The 14,918-nt window shown below is 43.5% G+C and overlaps 6 protein-coding genes across 6 annotated transcripts; 5 read left to right on the top strand and 1 right to left on the bottom strand.

Moving 5' to 3' along the window:
- Positions 1-105: 105 nt before the first annotated feature.
- E1B28_013859 (uncharacterized protein) lies at positions 106-1,180 on the top strand (the record flags this gene model as incomplete). Its single annotated transcript, XM_043160664.1, has 5 exons — positions 106-263; positions 324-347; positions 409-444; positions 512-697; positions 748-1,180. The coding sequence occupies 5 exons, from the start codon at positions 106-108 to the stop codon at positions 1,178-1,180; spliced, it is 837 nt and encodes a 278-aa protein (XP_043001790.1).
- Positions 1,181-2,232: 1,052 nt separating this feature from the next.
- On the top strand, positions 2,233-2,478 carry E1B28_013858 (uncharacterized protein; the record flags this gene model as incomplete). Its single annotated transcript, XM_043160663.1, has 2 exons — positions 2,233-2,390; positions 2,451-2,478. 2 exons carry the CDS (start codon positions 2,233-2,235, stop codon positions 2,476-2,478), a joined length of 186 nt encoding a protein of 61 aa, XP_043001789.1.
- A 336-nt stretch (positions 2,479-2,814) lies between these two features.
- E1B28_013857 (uncharacterized protein) lies at positions 2,815-3,378 on the top strand (the record flags this gene model as incomplete). The annotated part of the gene is made up of 1 exon (XM_043160662.1): positions 2,815-3,378. The coding sequence occupies one exon, from the start codon at positions 2,815-2,817 to the stop codon at positions 3,376-3,378; it is 564 nt and encodes a 187-aa protein (XP_043001788.1).
- Positions 3,379-5,436: 2,058 nt separating this feature from the next.
- Positions 5,437-7,439, bottom strand: E1B28_013856 (uncharacterized protein; the record flags this gene model as incomplete). The annotated part of the gene is made up of 10 exons (XM_043160661.1): positions 5,437-5,567; positions 5,620-5,748; positions 5,794-6,171; positions 6,254-6,427; positions 6,483-6,873; positions 6,931-6,987; positions 7,039-7,118; positions 7,166-7,233; positions 7,288-7,325; positions 7,389-7,439. 10 exons carry the CDS (start codon positions 7,437-7,439, stop codon positions 5,437-5,439), a joined length of 1,497 nt encoding a protein of 498 aa, XP_043001787.1.
- Positions 7,440-11,529: 4,090 nt separating this feature from the next.
- On the top strand, positions 11,530-12,825 carry E1B28_013855 (uncharacterized protein). The gene is made up of 3 exons (XM_043160660.1): positions 11,530-11,605; positions 11,677-11,736; positions 11,788-12,825. Exon 3 carries the CDS (start codon positions 12,263-12,265, stop codon positions 12,545-12,547), a length of 285 nt encoding a protein of 94 aa, XP_043001786.1. The 5' UTR covers positions 11,530-11,605; positions 11,677-11,736; positions 11,788-12,262; the 3' UTR covers positions 12,548-12,825.
- Positions 12,826-12,900: 75 nt separating this feature from the next.
- E1B28_013854 (uncharacterized protein) lies at positions 12,901-14,438 on the top strand (the record flags this gene model as incomplete). The annotated part of the gene is made up of 12 exons (XM_043160659.1): positions 12,901-12,979; positions 13,034-13,117; positions 13,172-13,282; positions 13,342-13,379; positions 13,434-13,458; positions 13,517-13,528; positions 13,579-13,594; positions 13,646-13,688; positions 13,747-13,847; positions 13,906-13,965; positions 14,028-14,055; positions 14,115-14,438. The coding sequence occupies 12 exons, from the start codon at positions 12,901-12,903 to the stop codon at positions 14,181-14,183; spliced, it is 666 nt and encodes a 221-aa protein (XP_043001785.1). The 3' UTR covers positions 14,184-14,438.
- Between the last annotated feature and the right edge of the window lie 480 nt (positions 14,439-14,918).

The following is a 14,918-nucleotide window of genomic DNA, read 5'->3' as shown; positions in this document are numbered from 1 at the left end:
AACATCACCCTACCATCCCCGCTATCTATTGGTGTTCCCCAAGCCTTCAATTACACATGGAGTCTTACGGACACACAGAACAGTCTGTTAGGAACATTTGTCGCGATGCTCATTCAACCGCCAGAGGGTTTTAACTGCCATGACCTTGAGACGGGAGGAGACAGTCTGATTAAAATCGTAGAGAGCTTTGCTACCGTCCAAGTTCCTGGTCCTGCATTCCCGTCATCCGAGGGGAAGTTTTTTCTTACCCCAGGCAAGGAAGGGTGAGTGGCCAAGTATTCGGTTGATATTCTATGATTCTGACCTTGGTTGGTTTACAATAGGAAACATGTTGTCTGCACGCATGGGTAAGAGGGCTATTTGATGGATGAGAAACGCACCCCGTTAATTCGAAACATCAAACGCTAGAAGTCTCCCAGCAAACCTGCTGAATGCGCCGCTCAGGTGAGGGCTCCTTTGCTTCGTGTTCCTGAGGTCCGGAGTTGATACTGATAATACAATCTGGTGACAGTGACATCTTCAAAGGTTTCAAAAATTTAAACTTGCTTGATCAATCAAACCCATTCAACGTTTCCTCGCCCACATCTGCAAATTCTACTTCCACTAGTGTCTCCGCCGTATCATCCTCTCCAAATCCTTCCAAAGATCCGGACAACGGTGGCCAGAATGATGGCCACGATGATGGCAAAGGTCGAGGGTATGACGTTCGAACCCGATTGAATTCTCTGTGACTGAACCAATATTCAGCAATCATCATGGCAGTGGCAAGACAGCGGGAATTGTAGGAGGTGTCCTAGGAGCCGTAGCGCTCATTTTCATAATCCTCGCCATCTTCCTCTACCGGCGCCTCAGATACCAGCGAAAACTCAATCAATTCCACAAAGAACACATGCTTCTCCAACAACAACCTCCATCAACGTTTCTTTCATCCACCATTCCCGTACAGCGCGTTACTTCTTCTCCAATCCCCGGGATCCTTGCGCCTCTGTCTCCTATATCGACTATGAACCGGCGGTCAGATATTCCAATGGGATTTGAAGAGACTATGTTGACGCAGAAGGGTCCCTATCAGTTCTCTTCTGATGATCATTTAGCTCGCCCTTCTCCGCCATCATATTCTGTTGCCCTTCCAAATAAAGCTCTGCCGATGTTTCCAACACAGCATCATACTCCAGATTGAGCAGCTATGTTTAGACGCGTGCTCGGGTTTCGTTATATAATGATGAACATTGTAGGAAAACATGATTGTATCCGGAAGAACAAGATTGTAGTTTTGTATCTATGAAATCTCCACATATCACCGATAACATCGTTACGTGTTGAATTCTGGGCGTAGGAAGGTTGAATCAAAATGTTCGCCTTGTACAGGATAGCAAGTTCCAGGCGACTTCGGCGGCTGACCGTACATCTTAGGGCTCCGGCTCCGTCCTTAAGCTTCCAGAGCCGAGCTAAGCTCTGGTTTTGAGACTCGGGCTTGAGGTCCGAGGTCTGGAAAGCCCAAGCCCAGGCTTTTGGCAAGTCTTTTTCTTTGGTGTATGTCTATTTCCCCCGGCATGGAACTTGAACATGAACATTATTTCCAGGTCTTGACCTGGCCACTACCTTACGAAGCTGTTATTCATCATTGAGTTTCTGTCCCACATCACTCCCATTCTGTTCCCTCCCTTGATGTTGATGGTCGTCATTGATATAAGTAGGGTATAGATGTGGCTTGACGGCCTTTCTACTATGATCTTTGAACACTCTCCCTTGCCTGTAGTGATGGTTCTTTAATTGAAACATGTTAGCCATCAGTTGTAATGTCTTCGGAAGGTATACAAATCACAACATCTTTGGACAATCCATCGGCGTGATTTTCCTGCCTTCAGTGCACTCAGATGGTGTCCTGTGTTTTGTACCATGAAACAATCATGATGTCTGTTGCCAGTAACATTTAGATAAAACCACATCGTTGAAGTGGACTCACCTGATCCCCTCTTCCTGTCCACCTTACATTCCCAGCAGGCTGGTATGAATATTATTTTAAGGTGAAATTTCCCCCCATGACTAGCCTTACCTTTGTAAGTGAAACCAACCTTTTCCTATAGAGCTTCTTTCATTCTCATTCTCACATGATTGTGCGAAAGGTTTATCATCCTCCTATCCCCACTATCTATTGGTGTTCCCCAAGCCTTCATTTACATATGGAATCTTACGGACACACAGAACAGTCCGGCAGGAGCATTTGTCGCGATGCTCATTCAACTGCCAGAGGGTTTTAACTGCCATGACCTTGAGACGGGAGGAGACAGTCTGATCAAAATTGTAGAGAGCTTTGCTACTGTCCAAGTTCCTGATCCTGCATTGCTGGCATCTGAGGGGAGGTTTTTTCTTACCCCAGGCAAGGAAGGGTGAGTGGCCAAGTATTTGGTTGATATTCTATGATTCTGACCTTGGTTGGTTTATAATAGGAAACATATTGTCTACACACATGGGTAAGAGGGCTATTTGATGGATGAGAAATGCATCTTGTTAACTCAACTCATCAAATGCTAGAAATCTCACAGCAAACCTGCTGAATGCGCCACTCAGGTGAGGGCTCCTTTGCCTTGTGTTCCTGAGGTCCGGAGATAATACTGAGAATACAATCTGGTGACAGTGACATCTTCAAAGACTTCAAAAGTTTAAACTTTATTCACCAATCAAACCCATTTAATGTTTCCTCGCCCACAAGGATAAGCTTTGCAAATTCAACTTCCACTAGTGTCTCCACTGTACTATTCTCTCCAACTCCTTCCAAAGACTCAAACAACAGTGGCCAAAATGATAACCACAATGGTCAAGGGTAAGAACATTGCAGATCTGATTTGTCCATACTTGACTGAACTGAAATTCAACAGTCATCCAAGCAATGACAAGACCCCAACCACCCCGGTTGTAGGAGGTACCTTAGGAGCTGTAGCCCTCATTTTTCTAATCCTTGCTATTCACTTCTATCGGCACCGAAGACCCAACCAATATGATCAAGAAAATAAGCTCCCTCACCAACAACCCCCAGTGCCCACATTTCTTTCATCCACCATCACAGCTGGACAGCATGTTACTTCTCCTCCAATCCCAGTTCTTATGCCCCAGTCTCCTATATCAACTATGAATCAGCAGTTAGAAACCCCAGTGGGAATTGAGGAAACCACATTGGTCCAGCAAGGTCCCTATCAGCCCTCTTCCTATAGTCATTCAATGCGTTCTTCTCCACCATTGTATTCTGTTGCCCCTTCAGATCAATCTGTACCATCTTCTCCACCATCATATTCTGTTGCCAATCAACCTGAGCCCAGCCAGGTGATGTCTCCAACAAAGTATAGTCCAGATATAGCAGCAGGCATGATGTCAGGATAATTATATATAAAGAATGAGATTGAAGCAAACAAGTTTGAGAACTAAGTATACCTCTGACTATACAATTGATTTGTTATGATCTTCAATTTATGCAGCACATGAGCTCTCATCACCTAATAATGAAAGAGTAAAGTGAACCTTTTACCAGCAGAAGGGTAGTAAAGACATTTTAGTCATGAAATCCAGAATGTGTAGTGACAAGGACATCAATGACTGGAAATAGAATTTTCTTGGTTAGCATTCCAGTTATCAACAAAGTTTTAGACTGTAATACACATATCATGGATTTGTGGCATGTTCCATCTACATTATTGGTACCTCTCCATGTATCTTCAGCATTGACCACACAGACAGGGGACAAGGCGTACTCAACCCTTGTTTCTTTTATGCATTAACAATTAATAGATGCAAAATCTTAAGTATAATGCCATACTTGGAGTCATCTTCTGGTCCAGATAGCATGGTGTGACTGTGCCTTCTGAAAATAGAAATAAATTAGAAAATAATAATAAAATATAAAATCAACATACTTGCCCTTTCTCTAATCATTGAGACCAAACTCCCACACAATGATCCTCTCATCATGCCAAGAGACTGTAATCTGAAAAAGATTTGAAGTCAGTGCAATCTGAGGATAATAACACTACAAGAATTTTTTTTGTCTTTATACATTACTCACAAATATAGAAATGAATGATCAGATGTGCAAGAACTGAGAAAAATGATTCATATGGCTCCCAGAGTATTGAAATTTGATCAGAGAGCTTGACAGAAAATTGGGGCTCAAAAGCCTTCCTGGACTACTCCAAGCTTGTTGTAACTGTCATTCAAAATTTCAGGACCTGACAAGTACCTGGAAAAATTGCAGTGTCATATAGAAAAAGATGTGAAAATTCAGATTCTTATCCATCCTACATCACGTACAAATATTCCTCAGCACACTCCATAATCACAGCAAGAATAAGTAATAAAACTAAGTCACAGACATTATAGCCTAAAATACATGAGTTCTCAGTCAAAGTGCACTGATACAAGTAATGGACATCAGTCTGTCTAAGCATCTGGGATATCAGACACAATGGAGAATCTATCATCATCTTCACTGTCAACTGCTGGTGTAATTTGCTTGGGGTTGTCTTTGACTGTACATACTGCATGTCAGGAGGGTGAACCGCCTATGCATATGCTGGGCCTCGAGCGCTGACGCTGAGGATAGCATACACCTAAAACAACCCAACACCCATATAGGGCATACTCCGAGGGGTACCAACCCCGGTACTCCGACCTACTACGAGATCATACTCCAGATGGCGAACCATCCTACGGGCCTATTGGCAATAGAGGATGACAAGAGCTGGCGACCAAGGAGAATGAATAATGATGATGTCCGATATCATAAATACCCATGAACCGTGTAGTGAACCGTACTTCTATGACGAGAGTAAACCTTCGGCAATGAGAGCGGCCTGCGACGAGGACCATATCCTCACAAGCCAGTACTCCAATGACGACGAGAGCATACAATAGACGGTACCCAACATACACCAATGTAGTGTACCACATACCTGTAACCTAGTCCATGTGTACCCCATCCTGTACTCTAACACCAGAGAAGGGACTCTAGGACAAATCCGGACTAGGATTAGACAGCAAGTCCTCTAATAAAGGCGACCTGGGCGATGTTGAGCGACAGAGTGAATGAGGCAGAGGCAAAAGGTAAGGATAGGAAAGGATACAAAGGAAGACAAAGGATAGAGGACAAAGGACAAAGAAGATTAAATTCTAGGGAAATATCTACCACTAAGTACTCCTTATATACCTATCTAGTAGAAAGGGTTGTACTCCTATACCAATGACCCCTTCTCTAAGATTAGGAGTACTCTCCTATGAATCAACCTCTTTCACATGAAATCTCCCTTGATCGTACGCCGAGTCCAACCGCAGTTGACCGTATAGGAGGAAAAGTCGGTGGCAGGTGCTACTGCTGGTTCAGTTCATGACAGGTAGGTACTACCCCTGGTTCAGTTCATGACACTGCACCTTCCAGTATCCATCAAGCTAAGCTGGGAGTTCCCAAAAATATATAAATGGTGGCTTACCATGACCATGTTTTAGCCAATCCCTTGATAGCCAGCTCATGAATTTATCACTTTTTAGATTCTTCAAAGCTTCATTGGATCCTGGGTTCTCTGCACCAAGTCAGTTGTGGCATTCAAGAAAAGTAAAGTATTGATGACACACCATGGCAGGTCTCACTTTGTGAGATCAGAGAATCTGTTGAAGAAGACATGATGGAACACAATTGGCCTTCAGCTTTTGTCCATTCCTGGCTCTCTAGATGAACCCATTCATCCCCAGTATGTGGATCCCCTGGAAGAGTGAAAGATGAGCCTTGAATAAATATGAAAAACTCACACTGGTTCATAATTTGATATCCATGCACCCTTGCATACTCATCACTGTAAGGATCATACCCCTTGATTGTCAGGTATTCCTGCACAGATGCATAATCAAACTGAGTCCATGAAGTCCCAATATATATGTCTAAATCCAGTACTGGGATGCAATACTGTGCCCAATCCTCCTCTGGAATTGGTATATTCCCTTTGGAATCAGAAGACCAATAGTACAACTGGGTGTCCAAAGGCCAATGGAGACATGGCATGTTGTTGATTCTTTCAGTTGATATTGAAAGAAGTGGTTGGATAAATACGTAGACTTGAGATGAGTAGTTGCATATAAAGTCAGTGGTGAAGGTTCCAGTCAGGATAAAGACAATTTCATCCATGAGCACTTGAATGACAGGCAAGGTATCAAGATATTAGCCAGATGCTACAGCAAGAACACAAATGGAGGAAACCAAACTTGAACTTACATACACTGTTCCAAGTGGCTTCAGGACAACCAGTATTCTTGGAGAGCTGGAGTGATTGACTGAGGTATGTACATCGAAGGTGTTCACGTTTGTTGGAAGCAATTTTTAACCCAACCTGTAGTCTGATTATGTTGACTCCAGGCTCATCAAATATCAGGTCAATATGACCAGGAACTGTGGGGAACTTTAGTAAGAATGAAGTGAGAGCCTGAACTATAATATAGACTACCTGACTCTGAAAGTCTGGATTTAACTCCATGTATACTGGGATAAAGATGCCATTCAGGAAATGGTATGGAAGGGAGATGTGCCAGAATATGGGATTTCCCCCAATCAATAATGGCTCCAAAAGTAAGCAGACCATGAGGCACAAAGTCATGTGGAAGGATGTGCATAACTCCAAATGAGGTAACCAACTTGAAGAACTCTTCCTGCAGACCACCAACAATTGCCTCAGATTCAAGGCATAAATTCTGATTGGGTTGGTTCATTAGTTGAAAGGAGGTGAATAGAGTTCTGCTTCTGGACCTGGGTAACTCAGAAAAGGAGGATGTGATGTCATACTGCCACACATTGCTCCTGAAGTTGAAAACCCATTCTTCAAGATTGAATGTTTGAACCTGCCATAAAACCATCAGAAAAAGGAAATTTGAGACCACTCTAGATGACCTATGCACATTTTTCAACAATCTCTGCATATCACTGTCATCCACCATAGTATAGAATGAATTGTACTTGAAAGAACCTGTTAACTGAGTAACTAGAATACTGTGGTTTCAACATACAATTTGATGCCAGAGATAACTCTGAACAACCGGTGCATTGACACCAAGCTGACTAAATATAGCACCTCCACCAATGAATGCTGTTTTAAAGTTAGACATGGAAAGGGAAAGTAAGATAAAAACACACCATCATGGAATATTAGGGTTGGTATTCTTGACTGGCTTAATCCAAAAAGCTGAGGTAACATGTCGTGTCTGTGGTTCTGGACAAATAAAACACTATTATAGCTACATATGAAATAAGCTCACCGTTGAGAGGATGATGCATCATAAATCTGCTTCCATACCTGATACGATAATGTCAATCAGGCGATTTGAAACCCTTTCAACAAGAGCCAAGTAATTCTTACCATCTCGATATTCTCAGCATCTGTCCCATCCTCAGGTTTAAAAGTGACCATGGTAAAATTTTGATCCTGAAAGTTGATAATTGTCGCATTCTGTATCCTCCTTCTGATTTTGCATGAAACACTGACTTGATCGCCTCTGTTGACACGGCTTCGGAAGGGGTTTATATCCTTCAAGACACGGCCAGCAGGATGTTTGACTGAAATGTTGAGAATATCCGATGAAACTTTTTTTCCCATAATAATATCCCCCATCCTTATTAACCTGAACCCATGTTCTTCAGCCTGGGCATGATAGCACGTCCATCAGCATTGTCTAAGGGCAATTGGAAGGGACGCTCACCAAATTAAACAACTTCTCCTTGTCCGATCGCTCCTTATCCGAAAAGTAGGACGAGATTAGTTGAGAACAGATCGCTTTGAAGCGCAGATAATCAAACTGTGGTTTAATAGATATTGAACTACATATAATATTAAATTAACATTAAACTAAAGAGCAAGTTCAACTGCAAGTTGACCCAAATTGAGTTCAACTGTGCAGTTCAACTAAACTGCATTACTCTAAGGTACTTGTGAAATGTTGGGTTTTATACTAAGTAATTCTAACCTCTAAGAACAAGTAGAAGAATATGATAAGTACAAAATGCAGTGTAGTGTAACAGTGAGTAGCATTATTGTTAATAAAGTATAGAACCAATGAAGGCTGATGTTAATGATTTTGATTGTGTTACATCTGCGTGTGGTCCCGTGGGTACTTACCATTTTTGGATGTGGCTGTGTAAAACCTACCAGTAGGGAAATTAGTCACACATAACCTTTTATAGTAAGTGGGAAAGAAGGCACACACACATCATACTATCCTTCCACTTCTCTTAGACTCTGGATCATCTTGGTATAAAATACTTTTTATACCATTTCATGATTGTGTTGAATGAACTCCAAAGTTGAACTTGGGGGAGTTCAACATACAGTTGAACTTCCGGGTTGAGCTCAATCATGAGTTGAACTTGATTTTGTTCAAGTTTGAGTTGAACTTGAGGACTGTTGAGTTTATTCAGCACACAAGTTGAGTACTAAATCAGAAATAGTATTTTATACCAAGATGAACTAGAGTCTAAGAGAAGTGGAAGGATAGTATGATGTGTGTGTGCCTTCTTTCCCACTTACTATAAAAGGTTATGTGTGACTAATTTCCCTACTGGTAGGTTTTACACAGCCACATCCAAAAATGGTAAGTACCCACGGGACCACACGCAGATGTAACACAATCAAAATCATTAACATCAGCCTTCATTGGTTCTATACTTTATTAACAATAATGCTACTCACTATTACACTACACTGCATTTTGTACTTATCATATTCTTCTACTTGTTCTTAGAGGTTAGAATTACTTAGTATAAAACCCAACATTTCACAAGTACCTTAGAGTAATGCAGTTTGGTTGAACTGCACAGTTGAACTCAATTTGGGTCAACTTGCAGTTGAACTTGCTCTTTAGTTTAATGTTAATTTAATATTATATGTAGTTCAATATCTATTAAACCACAGTTTGATTATCTGCGCTTCAAAGCGATCTGTTCTCAACTAACCTCGTCCTGCTGTAGGAATGAATTTCCCCCAGAGAAGTCCATATGGTGTGAGTCTTGGAAAAAGGAAGATGTTGCCGCCATACTGGGAGAGGGTGAGAGCGGGAGAAATCATCCTGTGAAAATGCCTTGTTCATTTTTATATGTGTGACCATAACCGTAACATAAAGCCCGCTGCAACATCCTAAGTTCGTGACTTTGATCCGGGATAACAGGACAAAACGGGAACAGCAAGGGTATAATTAACCCTTGAGGCATCATTAACCCCGGCTTTGAATCTGGTTTTATGTATTGATGATTGACAATTAGGTTCTGTCAATCGCTGATACATGGACGGAAAAGGAGCGATGCTTTGGAAAAAAAAAGAAATGATTGACCTGAACCTTGCCTGAACCAGGGTGAGAAGTTAAAAAGTTGGAACCACCGGCCGGACCCATGAGGGAAGAAGACTGGTAGTGTGTTGTGTGTTACGTGCATTTGCAGGGAGAGTGGACTAGCTCATCAGCAAATTTCCGGCCACGCTGCCACTCCGTTATATACCTCGGGATCCGTTGTCTGGACCACAATCCGAGGTACTGGGTGGCAGGGCCATTTAACAGAACTCCGGGGTTTATAAGAGCCTTGCGACACTGTCATGACTGTGTCGCGAGACTGTTGCTCATAGAGAAACTCGTTGGCACACTTGAGGGTGTTTTCAACGAGCTGTGGCCAATTGCAGCGCGTAGTGAGGCGTAGTGAGGTGTTGTAGGCGTAGTAAGGCGTTGTAGGCGTCACAGGTTATTCAGAGAGTTTGCAGTGGGTTGTGGAGCACAATATAGACGTTGCAATGGCTGCAACCTGTCGAAGCCAGTAGTAGCAATTTAGATGAATAGTGGCTATCAGAAGGGAGTTACCACTCGAGTTCACCAGATCCTCAAAAAAAAATAATTTTACAGCGGCCACAAGAAGAAGAAAATATAGATTGCATTTTGCGTTGATTCTAAGTATATAAAAGCAAATATATATAAACCAGAACAGTTAAATACATATGTAGAACTTGTCGGATGTCCGGCTACCACCACAAACAGCATATAGATCTGAAAAAATATCAGTGACGACATAGTAGTTGGGAAGTTGAGCCATGACTTACAGAACGTCCCAGCATGATCCTACCGAGGGAATGGTCAATGCGGCCCCTAGCGTCGACGTCAGTCTTCGATGTAAAATGGAGTAGAGTCGAGGCTGACCAATTCCCATCATCGCCCGTAGCACGATGAGTGTGACCCGACAGTGAACAAAGCCTGCTCCGAGAGAGAATCCTCCCATGGCTGTCGCACCCTGACCGTGTTCAATGAGTGACGGAACCGTTGACGGAAGTAGTAATGATTTCACGCACTAGGATTGTACAAGTCGCCGACTTGGCCGCACTGTAAGGTTAACTGGTAACCACTAATGAGCCAGACCAAGTCGCCTGATAAGATAATGAGTAACAGGTAAAAGGTAACAAGATTGAAATAAAAAGAAAAGATGCAACATACCTGAGAGCTGCGAGAAACAGGAGAAGCTGCCACAATGTTGACCACAGCATGGCGAAGTTGGGAGCCAAGGATCACGAAGAGCCTTTGCAAGATCACCCTACTTCACGAACACCTACTCATATTCTGAATTCATGAAGGAAGGTGATGGATGTGGAATGTACGGTTGAGTTGAAGAGCTACGAGCTACGAAGGTCGTTTTTTACCGACTTGACCAAGAAGGTAGGTCTTATTTTCATTTCTTCTATTCAGTTCTTCGCTTCGAATTGTCTTCTTACTGTGTTTTCCTATTTGAACGTGCCTAGAGCGTGTTCGGCAACGCGTCGAGTGGCCCACTTCAGAAAACTTACGAATGACACATCAGCGAATGTGCTGTTTAGATACCCACAAGGGAATGATATCGATATATTTTAACTCTTCGTGGCTGATAGAAGCCAGTTTAGACACCCTTGTCCCGAAGAACTGTTTTCCGAATGCTTCAAAAAGTCACCCCCTCCCATTATCTTTGATATGGACTACCGTCACTGGGAGGCAGAAGATTCATGGGATATTTCAAGGACCAATCACTCTCGATACTTACTCAGCTGTAGTACCACACCAAGTACATCCTTCACAGAATGCACCTATGTCTCAAGTTCACGGTGGCCGAAAACTGTAGTGGTCGGAGATGAATAGGTTCGTTACCTGTGTTGAAACGAAGATTCAAGATGAAATATCGTGTCACCAGCCAGTCTGCTTCCGGGAACTTCACATGGGAAAGAAAAAATCGAGCGGAAAACTTAAACTTCTTGGGTACTAAATAAGTAGCGCCGTACGATTAACTCCTTCAAAGACATGATATTATCGTCAAATCTTCCGTGTCGTTTACCAGCGAATTCTGGGACAATGCTAATGTCGCACTACAGGTTCTAATCTTCGTCACAATCCACAGTGATCGTTCATCAATGTTGTCCGAAGACGAGATTGAGAGATTGAGATTGGAATTATCCGAATCCGAATCCGGCGACGAAATTGCTGGCGGCACAGCCTCCACAAGATTCCCACAGGCTATTTTCTTATCCTGACATCCATCATCCGTGGATCGAGGACAGTTCTGAACCAGGTTGTGGAGCCTTGGGTAGGTTTATCCTAATTTCTAAACGCTCATCACTCCCTTTTCTCACTCAATGAGTAATCCATGCTCTACAGAAATTCTGAGAGGATACGGTACACATACGAAATTGGGAAATAAGGCGTTTTTGAATCTTCGTGCGTGCTACACCCTTAGGATTTAATCTCTAACATTGAATAACGTTTTAGGGTATTTGACTTACAATCCACGCATCGTGTTCTCTCCACGCCATCGGTAGCTCTCCCAGCATCTTCAATCGTGAAAAAGACGAGCGTTCTCCATGATCGACGAATTCTGCACCACTTCAGCCACTACAGGGAGATTACGGTGATGGTCGGCCCAACTGAGAGGAGTAGTGGTTTCTTCCGTTTAAAACACCACCCTTCACCCGATTTGTCAGCTCCTACTCCGGCACATGGAAATCCTCAAACAACATATATTTGCTCATCCAAACCTACACAAACTTTTTGTCCAGTGGATTGGAGCTCACCTTCATCGGCTTCAACCTCTCATTTCACTTCCTTCAACATTGATATCACATCCCAATCGAACGAAACGAGTGCCGACCCGATTTTGGCTAGCATGATCCAAGCAAACACATAACTCATTCCCGCATACGCGCCTCATGTCTCCTACGAGAGTTATCAGTTATTATTCATTACGATGGGTATCGACGTGGAGGTTGGGATGTACTTTGGGGCTGGTAAAGTGGCTTCGGCTTTGGTTTGGGCTTGGGTAGTTCTGAGAGTGTTCAAACTTTATGCTGACGTTGGCGTTGTGGCATCGTTTACGGTGTCGGAGAGGGAAACAGAACCATTGGCACCGATAGTAAAGACGGCGCACGGAAGGATACGCCTCACGAACGCCTACTCATATTCAACGAAGGTGGTCGGATTCGGTGGTCGAAGGTCGTTACGTCTCATTTTTCTTTTTCCTTCTTCTATCTGATTTACCATCGGTTCAGTTCTTTGTATTCTCCTCGATTTCTCCTGGCTGTGCTTTTCCATCAGAACGCATTTAGGGCATATTCCGCAACGCGAGTGGCCCACTTGAGAAAAAATAGATACCATAAAGGAATGACATCAATATAAGCAGCCGGTTCAGCCATCTCCGAATCCTTGCAAAAGTCGTGGGAATGAAGATCTTCGTCAGTTCATTCTCTTCTTCTATTTCCATCGCCCTCCTTAAACACGGTCACGCTTCTTTCAGATCGGTCTCATCTGGCACGCAACTTCCCTCGCTTTTCTCACCTCGCCATTGACAATTCTCGTTTCAAAATAGGCTTCTCGACACACTTCATAATGTCTCGGTCTGGGCTGGTTTGTGGTCGTGGTTTGTGGTCGACTTTGGAGCTCCAGAACGAATTGATAGCATACCAAAGTAAGCATACCGTGTTTTTTTGTTTTTGTTTTTTGGTTTGACCCGTCTTTTTAGAGGAATTCCCGTACGTATTCTCTGTTTCCATGCATGCCGTAACCCCGCGCCTTATAACATTGGCAGCTGTCTGTCAGCGTAACGGTGTGTAACTTCAATATATGTTTCCCTCTATACTCACTGCCGTTGGTTCCTCAGGGCGTCCTTACCCTTCTCGTCCATGGGTAAGCCAGCGTCCCAGTGATTCATCTCAATCCCAAATGTTAATGAAACTCCTCGATAGCTTTTTTGCGTATAGGATATACAATTGTGCGTGTTACCTCATTCTCATCACACATGTCAACCCTCAGTTTTTTCCATTTCCAAAGTCCTTTCGAAATATCGACTGCTTGTCACCATTCCTATCGTAAGTTACCTCCATACATCTGATCGCCGTTTGATTCAAATACCCTTCTTTCAGGTAGTTTTGGCTTTACTTCGAGTCGGTGAGTTGGATCTACTTCAAGAGACCGACTAAATATTGAATGAAATGGGGTCGGGTAGGTTTCGCTCTAAGTAAGTTACCTTCTAGCGTACTCCATCCATTGCTCACCTCCACCCTTCAGCGACTGCGCATCTCATGTACGTTCGTCTACGTGTGGATATGAACGCCTACTTAAATCTGGCTTACAGGCTGAAGGACCGTAGCCTTGCCGTCTTCAAGGATTATCATGAGGTGGGTTGAATTCTCGTTGTAGGGAATCTAAAAAAAATATTCAATTTACCTTTCGTAGTGGATCTTCTCCCTTGGACTGGGGCTCTCATCTGGAGTCGATATTCTTATCACCATCACCATGATGGCCATTCTGCACGGCTCTCGCTCATCGTCGTTAAGGCATGTACCAAAAATCTTTTTTTTTTTACATTAACTCTTACCCGATCCCGACCTGCAGCCTCGACACAGTGATCAGGTCCTTGATCTTGTACACATTGGAGAATAGTGCTCTCACTACGTATGTCACCGAATTTAAAGGAATCCCGTTTCCACCTGATCAATATGGATCTTCTCTTATAGCGCCGCAACTATTGTTTCGATGATATGTGTAAGTTTGAACCTACAATTTCACAGCATTCAAATAACTGCTGAGACCGTGACCTTTAGTGGCTAGTCATGGATAATCTCATCTTCTTAGCATTACACTTCATCATCGCGAAGCGTACGTATATCTAAGATATACAGCGCACCGTATTTCATTGTAATGGTCGGGAGGGGGGGGGGGGGGGGGGCATACTCGGCCAGAATGGGATGATCGGGGAAGATTCGCTGGCTGAGGCATACTTCGAGAAAACGTATATAAAGATGACATGGGCGGCAAGGTCAGATGACGGTACCAAGAACGCGACCGTTCGACTCATCGTAGACAATGTCAGATACACGCAGCTGTCGCGGTGTATGAAACAAATGTAACGTTTAACTGATTTTCTGGGCTTTTCCCCCTAAGTTCCCTTCCTGTCTGCCATGGCGAAGCTACTGTCAAGCAACCCATTGGTTGCTCCAGATGGGACATTGCTTGCGCCGTATATTGTCTCTAAAACCGCCCTTGCAGGCCAGCCACGAGGTATAGTTGCAGTTAAATGTGAGTCTTGTTCCAGACGAGATAAAACTACCACAGGGCAGTTATGGCCCATTTGATGCCGCGCCTCGCCGCCGCCCGGCAAGTCTCCTCTTCCCACGACCTCTCTCGAGGGGGTTGATATTACAGATTGCTCGGTCGACGACCCCTTGCTACAGCCTTTACACCGGGACAACAAACGATCCACGAGCACCTACATCCGCGTGGGCACATTCTTGAAATCTCGGAGATGATTGGGTGGGGAACGAGGCATTCTCGGCCTCATTCAAACTGAATAGAGGGAAGTTCAGTCCGACATCGAGGAAAGGTATTGGAAAAGGTATATAAGGATG

This window comes from Marasmius oreades, assembly GCF_018924745.1.
Source record: "Marasmius oreades isolate 03SP1 unplaced genomic scaffold unpl_scf_1, whole genome shotgun sequence".
In the NCBI taxonomy this organism is placed as follows: Eukaryota; Fungi; Basidiomycota; class Agaricomycetes; order Agaricales; family Marasmiaceae; genus Marasmius; species Marasmius oreades.
This window is presented reverse-complemented; position numbering and strand designations above follow the sequence as displayed.

Coding starts and splice junctions, on each gene's coding strand:
- E1B28_013855 (XM_043160660.1), top strand. CDS start 12,263: ATGGGTATCGACGTGGAGGTTGGGATGTACTTTGGGGCTGGTAAAGTG.